The sequence below is a fragment of the Patella vulgata genome, chromosome 3 (genome assembly GCF_932274485.2).
Source record: "Patella vulgata chromosome 3, xgPatVulg1.2, whole genome shotgun sequence".
NCBI lineage: Eukaryota > Metazoa > Mollusca > Gastropoda > Patellidae > Patella > Patella vulgata.
In genome coordinates this window covers 53,398,722-53,417,828 of record NC_065881.2, presented here as the reverse complement: position 1 = coordinate 53,417,828, position 19,107 = coordinate 53,398,722, and the positions used below count along the sequence as shown (strand labels likewise).

At 32.1% G+C, this 19,107-nt stretch overlaps 1 protein-coding gene across 1 annotated transcript in view; it reads right to left on the bottom strand.

The window, feature by feature from the left end:
- LOC126815192 (probable E3 ubiquitin-protein ligase HECTD2) overlaps positions 1–18,813 on the bottom strand; it is a 32,396-nt gene extending 13,583 nt beyond the window's left edge. The window contains exons 1-5 of the mRNA XM_050540751.1: positions 18,787–18,813; positions 12,255–12,326; positions 8,609–8,670; positions 1,626–1,671; positions 388–497 (exon numbers count right to left, since the gene is read on the bottom strand). Of these exons, the coding sequence (XP_050396708.1) occupies positions 388–497; positions 1,626–1,671; positions 8,609–8,670; positions 12,255–12,326; positions 18,787–18,813 (317 nt within the window). The remainder of the gene's footprint in view (positions 1–387; positions 498–1,625; positions 1,672–8,608; positions 8,671–12,254; positions 12,327–18,786) is intronic.
- Positions 18,814–19,107: the final 294 nt, after the last annotated feature.

Genomic DNA, 19,107 nt, shown 5'->3' with positions numbered 1-19,107 from the left:
ATCAGATGATAATGCTATCCAGGGTCTATTTTAAGGTTTAATTGACCAAGCATGGTTTTCATTTGGAGGTTAGTGAATAACATTAAATAATACGCATTTAATTGGTCCTTTAAATTTTTTTTATGGCTGTTATGATTAATCTATGCCATTCTGACTAAAAGTCGAGGCTGTCATGAATAAATGTTTAAGGATGGCCAGCGCCATCTGTAAATCTTGATTTGTTTTTTTTTTAAATTAATTAATCAATGAGTATATTTTAGCATAGATTATGATTTGAAAAATTAGATCTTGTCTGAAAAACATAAATGACGATCAGCAACTTCAAATAAACATTGTGTGAATCTGAGCCCAGGTAAAAAGTCTTTTAAAAAAATAACTAAAACTCACTTTTTGATCCAGTGCACCAAGAAATGGTGATCATGATCAGATAATGCGGCTATTTGACGAAGGAGATGGGCAAATATCACATAAGTTGTAGTAGAACGAAACTGAGGATTCTGTAATTTAAAAAAAATTGCATACCGGCAAGCATGTATACATAACCATACGTTACAAATAAAAACTTTTATACAATTTTGAAAATATCTATATAGGTAAATAATATAGGTATCTATCTACTATATCTATATATAGCTATGCCAGGTTTTTCAACCTTTGTGGTTTCACCCACCAGTGGCTGATTTCCTCTCTTAGGTGGGTAGTGAGCAACTGTGCACAAAATGGTGGCCATTTGAGATTTTAGTGGGCGTTATGGTATTTTGAGCATCAAAATCTGTATTTGACAACCGAAAAATGAGTACTGGTATATTCTATATGCGCTATATACAATAGTGACGAAACACTATGGGTGTACGAAAGATTAACCTTTCCTTGGTACTAGTAAAGCAAGTGCTTCAAGAAACCGTTATTTTACGATTGATATTTTAGAACGTTTGTTTAGATGTGCAGAAGTCTTTACAACATTCTCTGTAGATAGTTAAGTACATGTACACAGTACACTGACCTGCAAACCAATATTTTTGTACTCTTTTGGGTATCTACTATAAAGGGGGGCTGTGGAAAAATTTCCATGCGAAAGTTGGCAGTGGCAAATGAAATAAAATGGGGTTTAACATCCTACTGGGTTAATGAAGAAGTGAATATGCCATGCAGTGTGTTACATGGGAAATTTTGCCTGAATAGCGGTGCTACAACCTACTCTTTTTTTCACATTCCAACTGCCATTAAGGGTTCTTTCACTTGCATGCCAATGTGTACACAGGACTTCAGGTTTTCGTCCCATCTGAACGACCATAAGTTGTTGATTGCCAGGCTCTCCATCCTACACCACTGACAAGAAGGAACCATGGCGTAAAATCCTGATGAACTTTCTCGGGCAACGCAGAGATCGACCACAGGACCTCCATAGCAGTGAGCAGTGACACCAAAAAGGTTGCCAATCAGTGAAATGCATTATCTTGTTCTCCCCTTTGCATATATCTCCTTCACAATTCTTTCCAAGGTTTGTGTTTTCAATATTTATTGGGGATTATGCGACAAGTACTGGGATTATCTATGGAGGCTGTTTGTTTGATAAATGTATGGATTATATGAAGTATTGGTATAATGTATAAAATATTGATTACCTGTAATAATATCAGGTAACCTCGTAAATCATCTTTGGAGTGAGGCCTGTAATATCAAAACATGTATTTACTACAATAACAGGTGCTATTCTAAACACCAAAATACAAATCTACTGCATTTCCCTGCTGGGTTTGCCTTAGATCATTTGTGGGCAAGTCTATGGCCCGACTGACTGTCCCTGACATTTTGGCAGCTATATGTGCATTCTTGGCCAGCAATCCATTTCTGATAAATAACATCTATTTCCAAATACATGATATCATACCAGGGATTGTTTATTTTAAATCCTTTCAAGGAGGTCCACCATGTTTAGTTCAGGATAAACCGGTCCCAATGTCTGTAAGTAGATTTCGACTGCGAGAAATTGATATGGTGCTATCTGTTTGTGTCTCTTTAATTTAAATTGTTACATGTATTCTACAACATTGAATGAGCTCATGTAAATTCATCCTATTAAAAACAATATAAACAAGCCAACACGGTGCGGCTGATGTCCCCTCACCTCAATCACAAAATTCATTAATTACTTACACATTTATCTTTTTATAAAGCATTAAGCAGTCAAATTGATTATCACTCTGCTTCACCTGGGCAGAAAATGCTCATTATCGAAGTTACTCAAGTACTGATTTGATGTAATGAAACTCTCACCCAATGAGAATCAAAAGTTATCGTGTTCATTATGTTCATAATCAAACTTAGTCAAGGTCTTGATGTAATGTGTCTATTATAACAAAATTTTCATTAGTCTTACTCAAATAGAATCAGCATTATCATATTTCAAAGCATTGAAAAATCAAATTGCTTATCTCGAGATCTGCTAAGCCTAAGTAAGCACAAAATAGTCCCAAACATTTTTTAGAAAGGTGGATGACAAAAATGAAATTATATAAGAAATGCATAACAACGATGCAAATAACACAATTATATGGAATACAAGTTACTTAAAAGCTTTTTGATGAGGGTTCTCTCATTGTACATTAATGTTTTCATTGTTCCATATTTTTATACATATATATTCACTGTACTGTGGTTGTCATTCTTTGCTTGATAATGATCAGAGAATCCTGGTCGAAACATCACCAGAAATAAATCTTTTAAGTAACTTGTATTCCATATAATTGTTTCATGTGTTATTCAACCCATTCAGTTACTAAATGCTGTTCAAACAATTTAAACGATACACATGTAGAGAAGAGATACAATTGTTTTTATTGTAGACCTATTGCACTTGTGTTTTATTGTTTATTGTACATAAACTATTGCTATATTTTCTATAACATTATTCTGTTTGGTGTGAATCACCTTTATTCATGACACAACACACACTTCGTACAATAATTGATCGTATTTAAAATATTCTCATCAATTATCCTAAAAGCTTTCTAAATCAATATGTTATAAAGAAATTTCTTTTCTTATTCTTACAAGACAAATTTTAACGTCTACTATATCAGAACTGTTTTCTAAAGATATAAATGGAGAATGTCTTTCACAAAATTAATGTTTTACTTAAATCAATAAATAACACAACAGAGCTGTACAAAACTCCTTATTCAATGGAGGATCCATTCACTTACAACCAAAGAAACAATTCTTTCAAATCTTAATAAAAGCTAACAAGAACTGTATTGTACAAAGTGTTCACAACAAAAAGATTGATAGACAAAGAAACACGGGAAATGTCAATTAATTAACCTCCATATAAAATGTGGGTGCATAAAAAAAATGTACATTTCATCAATAAAGATGCCTTTAGCATATCCTGATTAATTGATTTCATTGTACTTTTATCACAGTGATGAATTTAATGAAATGACAATTCATCTACAAAATAAGAACATTTAATAAAATCAAGTCATAAACGCATTCTATCAACAAACTTTTATTGTCCCAATTCATCAAACATTTTCTGCTAGTTCAAAAGCTTTTTTACACATTCATTAATTAGTATATATATAAATATATAGTTACTAACAATTAGTTGCTTTGAAACTGCGGCCCAGAAACACTTATCACCAACCAACCACATATGCAAATTTATCATCAATGATGAAAAGCATTTTATAATTATCTAATAATATTTTTAATGTTTACTTTGTTCTATAAATTTGCTGAGTAATAATATTTACACAAAGTTATGACGTAACATTTTTTGGCTTGGTTTTTTTTTGTCTCTGTGTGTGGGAGAAAAGGCTTATTAAATATCAGTAATATATGCCCATGTTAATGTTTTGATGTGTTAATGTTGCAATTACCTATAATTAATAAATAACGAAAATAAAAAAGCACTTTGTGTTATGTTTACAAAGCATTTGTTTATTTTCTTTACAAAAAAAACCTACCCAAATGCATATTGAAGATGCATAAATTTAGATGCAGAGCTGGCCATTCTTGATGTAATAGTTTTAAAATAGATAATGCAAAAACAATAAAAATCATCACTGTTTGGAGTTTTGACATTCTGTGACATTGATTGTTTATTATCGTAACATCAGTAATTGTCATTCGAGACAACTTCGCTTCTCCATTTTTAAATTAAATTATTAAATGGCTGTAGCGTTCTAATCTACTTAAAACCGGTGCTATCTGATGCCCTAGAGAGTTGATTATGGGCTTGTCATATTAATAAATTTTTAAATAATAGTTTATATAACACTGAAGCCAAAAAGAAGACCTGCAATATTGGCAGATTTAGTTCTTACATAATGCATCTTTAAAGGAGAAATGCCAGTGAATAAAACTTGTTAATTCTGTATAGAAAGCTTTACTTCGAACAATTTATGCTAGTTTCCAAATGAACTATCTGAAGCTGGTTGATATTATTTCAAAGAAATACCAATAACCAGTTGTGTTCCGGTTATACTTTTTATTTTGTACATTGCTTTCCAACGAGTAATAAGAAAGGGGTTCTTTAGATTCACTTGTCCGTCGCTACACAATTACAATCAGAAATTGTGCTTGTCAATATAGCTCAGAATTTTGAGGTTGTGCAATATTCCGTTTGTTAATGGCATTACAATCGAACATCTAGTATTACTAGTGTTTGATTTACATTTAAAACTGTATTAAAATATCTGATAGCATTTAAAATGAAATATTTACATTTGTAGGTTTGGAATTAACAATGAATTCTTTAATTATCTTCGACAATCAAGAAGAAAGACCACTAATTACTGAAAACTATTACTTTAATCAATACTAATATTTTTCATTCTACCAGACTTTTCATAGTTAACAACATTGATGGAATAAAGTTCTATTGTAAACATATTTCCATGAAAGTCCTGGAATCGATTAACAGTGTTATTGGGAGCATTCATCATGTTAACTGTCATCAATATTATTTTATAATAGTTCCATATATAGTTGTTGTCAACATTCTCCATTGATTTCTGACTTTACACTAACTCAGAAATAGCAAAGTGGGCAACAACTTGGAATTTGATATGGAGGTACAGTAGAATCTGTATGAGCAGCCACTCCTATTCAGCGACATCTCCTTGTAAGCGGTCACGATAAATTCCCCCCGTAGAAATTCTGTTGTTTCATCTCTTTATTCAACGGTCACTCCTCTAACGCGGCCAGCGGTCACTATTTTACTAATAAATTCAACAAAACATCGCCCATTCAACGGCCATTGTTGAATGATACCATCTTGTCGTTCTTTGTGACACCCCCGCTAATCCCGTGAGTAGTAGTTAATTAACTGGACCCCCACTGATCAGGTAAAAAGAAATGTAAAAATAACAATCAACCCAGGATTATGTGTTAATTAATCTTTTGTTTTATTAAACGACTAACCTGATCATTGTTTTCACGCGTAACGACACATTATTTTATACTGATTGAATAAAATAAAAGTACCGAGTTTTGTCACGATCATCTAGTATCTCTCTTAGCGCCTCCTATAATATTACATACAGAGTTACACCCCCTGTAAATAGGTGACACAATTAGCGATGTTTTTTTTTTGATAAAATAAAATGAATTCATCGATTTTCTTCACAAAAATGGATAAATATTACCGAATGCATCACAGTAGTATCGAAGGTTGGTACAAAATGACAAGTTTACAGAAGTTATGTCCGAGATTTGAGTAAAGAATTTTCGTTCGGCGCAAGATTCAGCGACGGTCAAATTTACCGCTTCCAATGCATTCAAGCGTAATATTTAATTTATGTCAGCACAAAAAGCTCCAAGATTTGATTAAGAGGCCACTCCCGTTAAGTTATGTCCGAGATTTGAGTAAAGAATTTTCGTTCGGTGCAAGATTCAGCGACGGCCAAATTTACCGCTTCCAATGCATTCAAGCGTAATATTTAATTTATGTCACACAAAAAGCAACGAGATTTTATTAAGAGGCCACTCCCGTTAAGCGGTCAGTTGTGAAAATTCCCTTGGGTGGCTGCTTAATGCAGATTCTACTGTACTATGAAAAAATAAACTTTCTCATTCCATTAAAACATTTTGATTTGGATATCTGATACATATTAGAGCAATTAGGGCAATCAAAATCTATTATCGAATAAAATGTCTTTTATCTATTGTAACCATCATATCAATTTGATTATTTATATCGAAAACCGGAAAGATACAGCCTTGATAAACTTGATGGCGAGAAAACCGACAAATCAATTCCTCTCAGCCAAGCAGACAAAAGGCAATACCCCAGTATATATTCTCAAGTCATAGAAAACAATATCTGCAAATCAAACAACTCTGATTCTCTGGTTTTTAATAACAATTGTTTTGTTTTTTTTGTTCTATGAAACACTGGCGCAAAATTAAATTACATGCACTAGCCATTAAAACATAGGGGTGATGATTTTCCATTTTAAAAAGTGTCATTTTTGGATACAGGAACTTTTGTTGACTAGGTTTTAGAGAAACATAAACTATCTAATTTGGAATTAGAGTACAAAGTAGGATATTTAAGTTTAAAATTGAAGGGGTCATATCAATATATTTTTCTTATTTTGCAGGAAAATCATCACTCCTATAAACTGTAGGCCTACATGATGGGAATGTGGTATATAAAAGAGAAAAAATATGATTGTTGAGGGTGTGGCAGTTACGTGTGTTGGTCAGATCAGTAAATTTAAAGGGTCTATCCCGATTTGAACAGAGTCTCAGAAATAAAAATTGGAGTATGTATGAAATTTAAGTGCCAAAATATAGAGGAATGATGTATTTAACTTGTCTCAAAATTTAAGTTCAAAATATTGAGTTGTTTGGACATGAATGTCAAAACTGCTTATCCGGACACGTAACCCTTTTACGATTTTCGGTCATTTTTCTTGTTGGGCGACCTGATAATCGATTCCCATTCCTTTAGAGGTCTATACAGTGAATAAACCATGTGCTGTACTTGATAACGAAAGGTAAATTTCACCTACACATTATTTTTATAAAATAATACAGCTTGGGACACTGGTCTCCATTTCCAGATGCAAACTGACGGGTTTAAGTTGTTTGAAAATGTATTACATATATTGAGTTAATTCCTAGACCCTTAGGTAGAAGATTTTAAGGGATTTTAACAAAAGAATATTGGGATTAGCCCTTTAAAGATAAATATAAAAGAGTGTTTAATGGCTTCACCATGCATATCTTATATATTGACCTCAAGTTTACTGAATGTCATTGTGTTTGATAAAGATAAGAGGATACTTGTCGAAACACCAATATTTTAGAATAAAAGCAGTGATTGTTTCCCATAAAAATTGTGTATTGTTAATGTGATCATAAATCATCTTCATGTTCGATAAGAAACAATATAGAAATGGAAATTTATTGTCTTGACAAGCAATCTATTTCCCTATAGAATTATTCAATCAATTACAATACATTATTAATTATCATGTAAGACTAATGATTCATTTTAACACATGTATTGTACAATATTACACAGTAACCTCCATACAAGGTCCTATTTGTATCATCTCTTTCAATCTAACTCAAATCTCTCAAGTTTTCACATTTACATGATTTTACATAAATATAATGACAATAACAAGTGTACTTGTAATAACAGTAAATAAGTAGCACCATACTGGGATACTAATTCTAAAGAATGTGTGCAATGTACTCTACTGAAATAATATTATCAAAATAAAAGCATTTAACAAAACTACATCAGGGTAGCACATAGATAGGTGATGTCATTATTTATTTATTTTTTTTGGGGGGGGGGGGGGGCTTTTTAAATAATAACAAAATCAATTACTTTTCTGAAGTTTTACCTTAGCAGTAAGGAATATGTATCAATGTGTGAATGTTTTCCAAGGTGATGATATGAATATCTATAACTATATACAATGATTTAGAAAAGGATTATTTCCTTAATTTAAATAATGACATCCCCTTTAAACAGTTTGACTGCATACAACATTTATTTTTAACAATGTTTTAACAATGTCTTACCAAACTCTATGGTCTCTATGTCTGGATTTGCATAAAAGATACAAAGATTTATTTTAAATGCATATATTCCCTTGTTTTTATTAATTCTATACTTTTTCTATTTTTCTTTCGTGTTCTCTTATCTAGTGAGACAGTTGATTCTTTTTATGAATTGTCAGATATTCTCTCACAGTCTCACACAACAACTTTTGGTCTTCGAAGGAATTATTAGTGAGCAGAAAATTGCCGACGTATCTGTTATCACTCGTCACTTTAGTCAGTTATATAGAGAGATAACTCATGTTTTGCTTTTGCGTTTGTCACTTACGATTGTTGAAACCTACATTACGTATCGATCGTAGCAATGATCTCTGTTAAAATTATGTTTGGAACATGTTTCACCAGCTCTATCACATATGTGATAATGACTGACACCAATATTGTCCTTTAAATGATTAGATGTCTTATTTGCAAAGATCTATTAATAACAAATTTGTTTAATTACTTTATCAGAACCATAAATAAATGTTATTTCCGGTTTAAAAATTACAAGTTGTTTTCAGTATTTCTATCTTACCTTTTATCTTTGAGCAAACTGTTAATAATAGCTTTTAAAACATCTTTTTGTACATCTTGAGGCTGAAGTAATTTCAATTATGTTATCAAAATATGAAATATAAAGGTGGTTGCCAGGCAACAAAAATATACCCACAGCAGCTTAAAGATACATTATGGGAGATTTTTATAGAGAGTTGGCCATTCTTGCTATAACAGTTCAAAAGTAGATGATGAAAGAAGAATATATTGAAAATTTCAGTCAAATTACTTTATTCTGAACATAGTTATCATCGTTGTAATATTTGACTAGAAATGGTAGTGAAATGTGCCTTAACCTTGGCCGATCGTTTGTTTGACAGGTGTTAACTCCAGCTACATATCTCGATTATCAAGTAAAGTTTTCAATGGCATGCGGAAACGCTCTACAGCGGCCTCGCTTAGTACACTCTATCATTTAGCCTCGATCTAACTGACGTATTCTTATCAGGGTGCGCCATATTTGATTTAATCAATAAGTGAAATCCTATTTAAATCTGAGCTGTAGCCAAGCCATCCATGGGTCTACAGAGTTGATTTGGGGCTTGTTGTTTAAATAAAGATCTAATTTATAATTTCTATAACATCTGAAGCCTAAATTAAGACTTGCAATAATCAGATTTAGCTCTTGCATAATGTATGTTTAAGTTATTGGAGTAATCCATTATGGTTATTGCACTCAAATGATAATTTTAATCTCTCTAGTAACCGCAAGATTTTTCAGGTTGATCACAGGCAGTAAACAAGTCCAAACTGCCTCAATGGAAAAAATAAATTGATGACATTCAGCCTATTGCAGGTCGTTCTTTAGGTCTTAAATATTATCTAAATTATTAATTATTATTAACTTGCCAATACCACCATACTCAACTTTCAATGCCATCGGATGCTCTAGATTTTCAACAGATTTAAATACGATTGGCAGTTAATGATTTAATTTTAAAATAGATAATCAAGACTTTGCTGATTATCATAACAATGGTAGCAATGACAATCGTGACTACACTGTTCTGCAATTGACGATAACTTCGCTCAGAAGGAAGTAATTTGACTGAAATTTTTCACATATTCCCTTTTCATTACCGGTATCTATTTTTTAAATATAACATATATATCTTTAATTACTTGCACATTTATCTTTTTATAAAGCATCTATCCATCAATTTATTGCTCACTCTGTTTATTTTTTTGGTAATGGGGGCATTTAACAGACACTAAAACCTTATCAATATAAGGTCCTATAAAGTAATTATCAGATATAGTTGGCTTTTAGTTCTTCCTGGAGTTAACATTTGAGTCAGTAAATCATCACAGTCTGTTACTATTTTTGAAATATTTAAAAAGACAATATCAACAGCATATAGCAAATTTAAATTCTTGCACGGCTGAACAAGCTCAATTGATTGAGTATACTTGAGAATTCAGTCATCGCACTTTGAATTATTAACAGGTAATCTGATACACAATGTAATTTTATCTAGCCTATTGTTTATTAGGCATAAAATCCTATTATATAATACAATACAATAACTCTAATCCTATTATATTTTTATCACCCAGAAAAAACATATAAATCAAATCTTGATAAACAAGCAGTTGCCATGCAAGATATGCCCACATTTTGCAAGAGATGGACAGAGAACAAGCTCAAAAAAAGAAGTGATTTTTTGTACAATCAAGGGCCAAAATTCAGGAAGTTATGATCCGATATGCATGAATATTGAAAGGAACCAAGATCTTTGGGTTATAAACATGTATTTCAAGTTTCATCAAAATCGGATCAAAATTTGTTCTGGCGAACCAACGAATCTGAAATATTTAAGTATTGAGAATTATGAGTTTGAAATTTGCGCTCTGTTGTTATCTCTATGTCCATCAAATAATAACGTTTATGTAAATGACGTACCGTGTCCTGATGTATATGTATGAAATATTAAATCATAAATAAATGTTAATATTTGATGGCTACAGAGATAACAACAGAACGCAAATTGTTAACGCCTAATTCTCAATACTTAAATATTTCAGATTCGTCCGTTCGCCAGACAAGCAACGAATTGTGGCCTCAGAGGATCCACAACCTTGATATACCATATATTTACACTATTTGAGTGCAAGAGACGGCCATTCTGTCCGTCAGTTTTGAACCGATTTCCACGAAATACGAACTCAACCAGCCTTAGGGTATTACTTTGATATATTAAAACTTTTTTTTTAATCGGATAAAAATTATGACCTCTATAGGGTCCACAAGCTAAAAACGCGCTTTTGCGTACAATCAGGGGTCATAAATCAGGAAGTTACGGTCCGATATGTGCCAATATCGAAAGGAACTGAGATCTTTGGGTTATCAACTTACGTTTCAAGTTTCAACAAAATCGGATAAAAATTGTGACCTCTATAGGGTCCACAACCTTGATATACCATTTTGTCAGTCAGTTTTGCTCCGATTTTCACGAAATTCGAACTCACCCATCCTTAGGGTGTAACAGTGATATATTAAAACGTTTTTTTAAATCAGATAAAAATTATGACCTTTATAGGGTCCACAAGCTAAAAACGTGATTTTTCGTACAATCAGGGGCCATAATTTAGGAAGTTACGCTGCGATATGCGCGAATATCGAAAGGAACTGAGATCTTTGGGTAATAAACTTACATTTCAAGTTTCAAAAAAATTGTGACCTCTATAGTGTCCACAACCTTGATATACCATATTTTTTACGCTATTTGAGAACGATGGGCGGCCATTTTGTCAGTCAGTTTTGGTCCGATTTTCACGAAATTCGAACTCTGCCATCCTTAGGGTGTAATGGTGATATACTAAAACGGTTTTTGGAATCGGATAAAAATTATGACCTCTATAGGGTCCAAAAGCTAATACACATCTACACCAAGTTTGAACATTCTAGTTCAGTTAGAAGCAGAGTCATAGCATCTCAAAAAGTGTGACAGATCGATGTGACAGACAGACCAACTGACAGACAAACCCATTTTAATAGTTCCTGCTTTCTTCTAAAGGCAGGGGACAATAAAACCAAAAAAAACCATCAAAGATTTCTACTAAGAATAAACAGTTGGGTTGTTGAAGAGCACTCGAGCAGAGTGTTTCGTTTCGAGAAAACAAAAGTAAAGCAATGATAAATCGGTTATAGGCTGTTATACAATATGTTCCATGTGAAAACAGAAGCAGATATGTAACTGATGCTTTTCCACAGGCAGAATGAACCAAGCCGAACCGGTTATCAGGTCAATGCATCTTCTCGGTAGGTGCAGAAAAGTATTACATATTAAGTCAAACCACGACTCTAGGTTCACTTTCAGAATAATATAATTTTATAAGAACAACTTCAACAAAAATTAAACTATAACAAGTATATGAATAAGGAATCAGGCAGGAATTATGATGTCTGTCAATCCATGTGCTATTGTCCAAACAACAAACATGCCAAGTTTCATGCCGACTGTACTCAAATATCAGAGTCTTGGGCATTGTTTAGAATGTCACCCCAAGAACATTAAGATTACCAATACATGTACTTTGTTCCTAGTGAATCCTGACGTTTTCTATATTACATTTAGTTTAGAGTAATTTGTGTTTACTATTGAGTATGTTTTTGAGATACTTACCAACTGTATCAAATTATCATAAACAACATTTATAAAATCTAACTTTAATCCTGAATCATCTATAGTCTTATACTCTTTATAATATAATTTTATAAGAACAACTTCAACAAAAATTAAACTATAACAAGTATATGAATAAGGAATCAGGCAGGAATTATGATGTCTGTCAATCCATGTGCTATTGTCCAAACAACAAACATGCCAAGTTTCATGCCGACTGTACTCAAATATCAGAGTCTTGGGCATTGTTTAGAATGTCACCCCAAGAACATTAAGATTACCAATACATGTACTTTGTTCCTAGTGAATCCTGACGTTTTCTATATTACATTTAGTTTAGAGTAATTTGTGTTTACTATTGAGTATGTTTTTGAGATACTTACCAACTGTATCAAATTATCATAAACAACATTTATAAAATCTAACTTTAATCCTGAATCATCTATAGTCTTATACTCTTTATAATATAATTTTATAAGAACAACTTCAACAAAAATTAAACTATAACAAGTATATGAATAAGGAATCAGGCAGGAATTATGATGTCTGTCAATCCATGTGCTATTGTCCAAACAACAAACATGCCAAGTTTCATGCCGACTGTACTCAAATATCAGAGTCTTGGGCATTGTTTAGAATGTCACCCCAAGAACATTAAGATTACCAATACATGTACTTTGTTCCTAGTGAATCCTGACGTTTTCTATATTACATTTAGTTTAGAGTAATTTGTGTTTACTATTGAGTATGTTTTTGAGATACTTACCAACTGTATCAAATTATCATAAACAACATTTATAAAATCTAACTTTAATCCTGAATCATCTATAGTCTTATACTCTTTGTTAGGATCTCTCTACAATAAAAAAAGAATACAAATTTATTTGGGCATTACTCTAACAATTTCTGATGATATAAAGGAAATCAATACCCTAATTTCTGTATCTATACATAATATCAAGTTCATGTCTTTCTGTGGGACAAGGTTCAAGCTGGGTTAAAACATTTACCTACAAAATTTGAAAAAATAACCATTAGAAATTTTAGTACTAAATTTGTTTTATGACAATGACAAGAAAAATGCCAATGTTTTTTTTATACCTGGTACTGGATATATCTTTCATTTCATTTATATTTTGACATACTGCTAGTAATGATCGCAAGTTATGGTAGATAAAATTTTATTGTATCAAAATATCCATTGAGGACAGCATACACTATAAACATATGTACATGTCATAAATAACAATATGTGACATTTGGCAAAAAAAAAAAAAAAAAAAAAAAACAACCAAAAAACAACCAAAGGACAAACGCAGGTGCATTTTTAAGAACGAAACAAAAGTAAGATCTGATAAAATGATGAAAAAGTTGATTGACTGTTTGGAGATTTGATCAGTAATTATCACGATATTGAATTTTTGAAGCACGATAATTCTAATTATCACGATAATTAACTCCGGACGATAATCCCCGATATCGCGATAATTTATTTTACCAATATCGTGAGATATCGCTAAGATATCTACCCACCAACCCCTTTCAATGGCAAGCTGATGAGTACTTAATCGTAGGGTAGACATCGCAATTTTGAATTTCTTATTATTAACAACCTCTAGATATTTTGGGGTGTTTCTGAATTTCTTTTTGAATAATCTGAAGGTTCTGAGTTTATGGTTAGGTCTGCAAGATTCAGCAAGGAGATAGAACTTACTTTCTATTGAATTTTAACATTCTGTCTCAAAATTTTTGTTGGAGAGAGGTCATATTTTTTGAAGATATTTTGGATAGCCGCATACCAGGAGAGTTTTGGGTTTGATTGCGAAATTTTTATGTCTTCCTTGTATGCATAATTAAGTAATGAGTTACTTAAAGATACATTCCCGCGTACAAACTGGGTGATTTGATGATATATTTGGACTAAAAACATATTCAAACTGATTAATTTATCATAATTTTGCTTCAAATCCTTCTCAAAACATTGTAATTGCCAAGGAATACCCTGCTATAAAAATCGATCAAAAGAGGTCATGTTTCAGTGTCACGTGACTTACCTCTCTCGGTACCTATAGCAACGGGGCCGAAGTCAGAGGAGAATTCATTGTATACACAAGACTATGTTGTCTTTAATCGCTGACTATTTATTACAAATATCTAATCCTAATTAAATACTCGGATTATCCACTGCCCGCGTCTTTTTCCGTGATTTTTATCTCAGAAAGTGTTGTATGTCTAACTCTTCAAAAGTTTATCAACATATACACCAAGCGCTCAATCTTCGCATGCAACCTTCGACGTCACACGTGCAGGTATTCCTAATCGTTGGGCTGACGATTTGGGAAACCCTTACGGAAATAACCACCCGATAATTACTTTTCTGGGAACCTATCTTTAAGATGTTCCTATTTTCATTTAGTCTTTTATAGTACATAGTCATTCTTTGAAATATATCTATATTAACAGGAAAAATTCCTAATTTGGCTAAGCATCCTATATTGGATGCTTTTAGTGTCTGTGTGTAAGGATAGACTTACATACTTTAACGGTCATTTTATTCGTATTTATTTTATCCCAATTTGCTATATCAAAGTTCTTACTTAATACTAAATTATCCCCCCAAACCTCTGAGCCTTGACAACCCTAAACAAAATCATTTGTTGTAACTCAGTATTTGCTATATATTGTGTTCTTTTAAATGCTTAAGACTTGACTATATAACAATCATGCCTTATTGAAGTTATTTGTTTGACTTTTGACTTCATAGAAATATTGTCACAGAATCTATAATATGACTCATTACCGGTAATATCCTTTATAGAATAAAAGTAAGTACGCTAAGTAACAAGTATATTGTCTATATTTAAGACATAATCAATCTCCGTCTAAATATAGTTCTGGCTTAATTGATTTTTTATAACATATCTGGCAGTTCATCAAACTCTACAGACTTAAGTTGGAACTCATTCAAATTTGCACATCTTCGATTATTAATATTATCTTTTATTTTTATGTCAAGTTTTTATTTCATTGTCTATAGTGTAAAATAAGAACAGTTTAATTTTCAGATTTTTATAGATTCTGGTAGTAATGATTAAGATTTTAGTCTCAGTCCCTTTGAAGTACCCCTGCTTGGCTCCCGGGGATGTAAAATCTTCTAAATTACCAGTAGTAAGTACAAAATTTAGTTGAAATCGATTAACAGAAAGTCAAATATAGAAACAGGGCAGATCCAATTCCGGCTTTTTTCCTTCGCCTAAGTCAGATCGGCAGTATGTTCACAACTTGCTGTCAAAAATACATCCCCCCTCCGCCAAATGCCAAAGCCGTTTTGCAGAAGGGGACACATTTTTAACAGCATGTTGTGTTGCACATACTGACTCTAGCCAGGTAAGCAAGGTCCTATTTTCTCACTTAAATGTTCCTTTCCATTGTTCAGGTGTTCATAGAGACTGACACACGACCGTTCAGAGTAAAAAATTGCCCAGTAAAATTGACTGCGCACCGATTTTATTTCAACAAGGATTCAATAGGACGGTTCCTGAATGTACAGGGCGATAATGAGACCTACGTTCAGAGCTGAACTAGGTCTTCGGCTAACTCGGATCTTCGCGTAACTCAGATAAAATTGGTCAGTCCATTTAGATCCGACTTATGCGAAGTTTATTGTATAGACATCAATGAAGGGTTGTTGGATTTCTCTCTTTAAAAATCTCAGTGTGTATGTATGCTCACGTAATTTGGAGACCATGATGGCATCATGAACGCCAATGCGCTCTACTATTGGTCGTCTATACTTTTGAGCTAGATATCGATGACATTATGACATCACTTAGCTCTCCCATACTCTTGAATTGATTCAAATTTGTAACATATATTATCTAACAAAAGAGATGGTTTGGTATGAAATTGTTAAGTATGTCTCATCTCTATTGTTTTTTTCTACCTACATTATATATAGCAGGAATTGTTATTTCTATAGTCTATCACATGAAACTAACCATGGGAAACTAATGATGTTAAATAAATAATGTTAAATAAATCAATACGGGGTTGAACACAAATAACATTCTACCAATGTCTTTTCAACTTTTGTCAAAAACTGTATCAAAACTAAATAGGCAATCAATCTTTGATGGACAATGTTGCTGTCCTACACTTTAACATACCGGTATGTGGCAGAATAGGTTAAACACATTCCAGATTCCTAATACTATTTTTAATTAATATGTAACATTGTTAGATGGCAGACATTGCTTTCAAGTTAGCCATATATGCTGGTCAAGACCACTTGTCTAATAAATTTACCAAAATGTCTCAGGACCCATCTATCAATTTACACACCATAAAAACTAGCATATTTTCAAAACCTCATTTTCAAACATGGCTACAATCGACCTCCACCATCTAACTCGAAATTCAATGGCCAGTACAGATACCGGTAAGTGCACATTATAGAAGTCATATGTCAGATCCTGTATAAATAGTCGTCAACAGAAGATTATATTGAATGTTTTGTTGATAATTAATAATGAATGTCTGATAGTATCTGGGAATCTTATCGATGTTGACAATATGTCCACATCGTCATTCTCTATTTGACCAACTTTGTATTGACACGTTCAATGAGAATTTTCTAGAACAAAACCAATATATATGGACACATTATACAGTGTAAAAGGATTAATTCTATCTTTGGAAATAAAAGCATTAAGACCAATCTTATTAAAAAAAAAAAATAATTAAATCCTTAATGTGTCTGGAGAAAAATACAGAAAAAAGTTGTAAACAGTGGTATGACAGTCTTGTTGGCATTTTAAAAATAAACACTAGAGATTAGTGAAAATTTCTTACCAAGAAATTGTGAGAATTACATATTCCAAATAAGCTATTTTTTTTTTTTGGCAGTAAAGATAATCCACATTTCACGCAAGTACTTTGTAAATATCTACTTTTATTTTGCAGAAACAATATTCTAGGGGCACTATCACTAACTGTGAGTACGAAGGAAAATATTTATTTGCTACATCCAGGTGTCACTATTGGCATCATATTTCATTATGATTAAACAAGACAGGAAAATATATCATAGGACAAGGAATAGACTCTAGTTTACACGTTGCAAAAACATACTTTAAAGGAGACAGCCCATGCCCATATATATTTCAGTGGATAAAACTGTTTAATTCTTTGATCAATAATTTCTGTGATACTCTTGTTAACAATATCAATAAAATTTATTGTATACAGCTTTACCTTATGTGTGCCTAAGGGCGACCTCATTGCAATATTTATCACATTATATATTGTAAACACAAAGCACAAATTAAAACTTTAAGACAGAGAAAGGCCAATTCTAAAACATGTAGCATATTTCATTCTTCTCCAAGAAATACTAACAAAAAAATAATATTATGGTCATATATTTGGATACAAATCTTATGTTTTGTTACAAATGTATCTTGCACTTGGTAGTATATCAAGATACTATCTACCATTATTTAACACAGAAGAAAGGTGAAAATAAATGAATAATTCCATGACTTATTCTGTGTGTATTTAATTGATTCTACTGTTATATCATACTGTTATAAAAAATCAATACCTAGTGTAGTTTCATTTTAACTGGCAATAATAGGAAGCAAAAACGATATAAACCCTGCATCCATTATCACTTAATTTTCTATGTTTATACTGAGCCTAGGTTATAAAAGAAAATAGGATCCATTGTTAAATATATCTAAATCCGTGCTCATGTAAATCATAATAGTTCTGTTTATGTGAAAACTGATGTAACTTGAGGGATGGACAATTATGGGCGTGATAACAATATTAATATATGGGCTAATGAACGTATTAAATGATATATAAATTATCTACTCTTAAAAAAACCAACCTTAAAGGCAGCATTTAATTCTATAACAGACTCAAATGTTGTTGTATAAAAATCTTTTACAGTTTTCCAGTCCTCTGAATCCCAAGCAGCCTGTATATCCCCGCTATAATAAAAAAATAAATAAAAAAAAGTCTAAAATAAATAACTATTATAGTTCATTTAACATAAAATTAACATAAAGTTCAAGACAGAAGCAATTACAGAATACTTTCTGCACCCACACAACAAAATTTGTACATAAAAACATCACACAATAGCATTTTCACATAGACCTGTGTTTATGTTCTTGCGAATGGAATGAATTATTTCCAACATCAGATCAGACTTCCATTCTATCTAATTTATAAACAAACAATTAATCACTTGCTCATTTATCTTTTTGTAAAGCATCGAGTAATCAAATTCTTTACCACATCGCTTATCCTGAGCTGAAAATGCTCATTATCAAACTTAGTCAAAATACTGATGTAATGAAAGTTTGAAACTGTATAATGTATACCAAGTTTCATCATTCTCAATTAGAATTACAGTTATTGTGTCCCAAACCAACATGAAATTAAATTGATTATCCATACTTTGCCTAAGCAGAAAATGTTCATCATTGAGCTCAGGCAAGACATTCACCTAATGAACATCTACATCAAGTCTTGGTAATTCTACCTCCATTATAGAAGCAGTTATTGTGTTCCAAGATCTTGACCAATAAATTGCTTATCTACATAGCCTAAGCAGAAATCGCTCATCATCGAACATAGGCAAGTATCATCACTCTCGACCTTCAAACAGCTCATATAACTCAGAAGTTTAACTTGGGCAGAAAATGGTCATTAATGAACTCCAGGTGTAGATGAATTTTGATCATCACTCTCACTCAAACTGTTTATCTCTACTTAGCTGAAGTTTGAGAAGTGATATTGTGTTGAGTTTCAACAAGTGTGAAAGACAGATGTATATACAGAT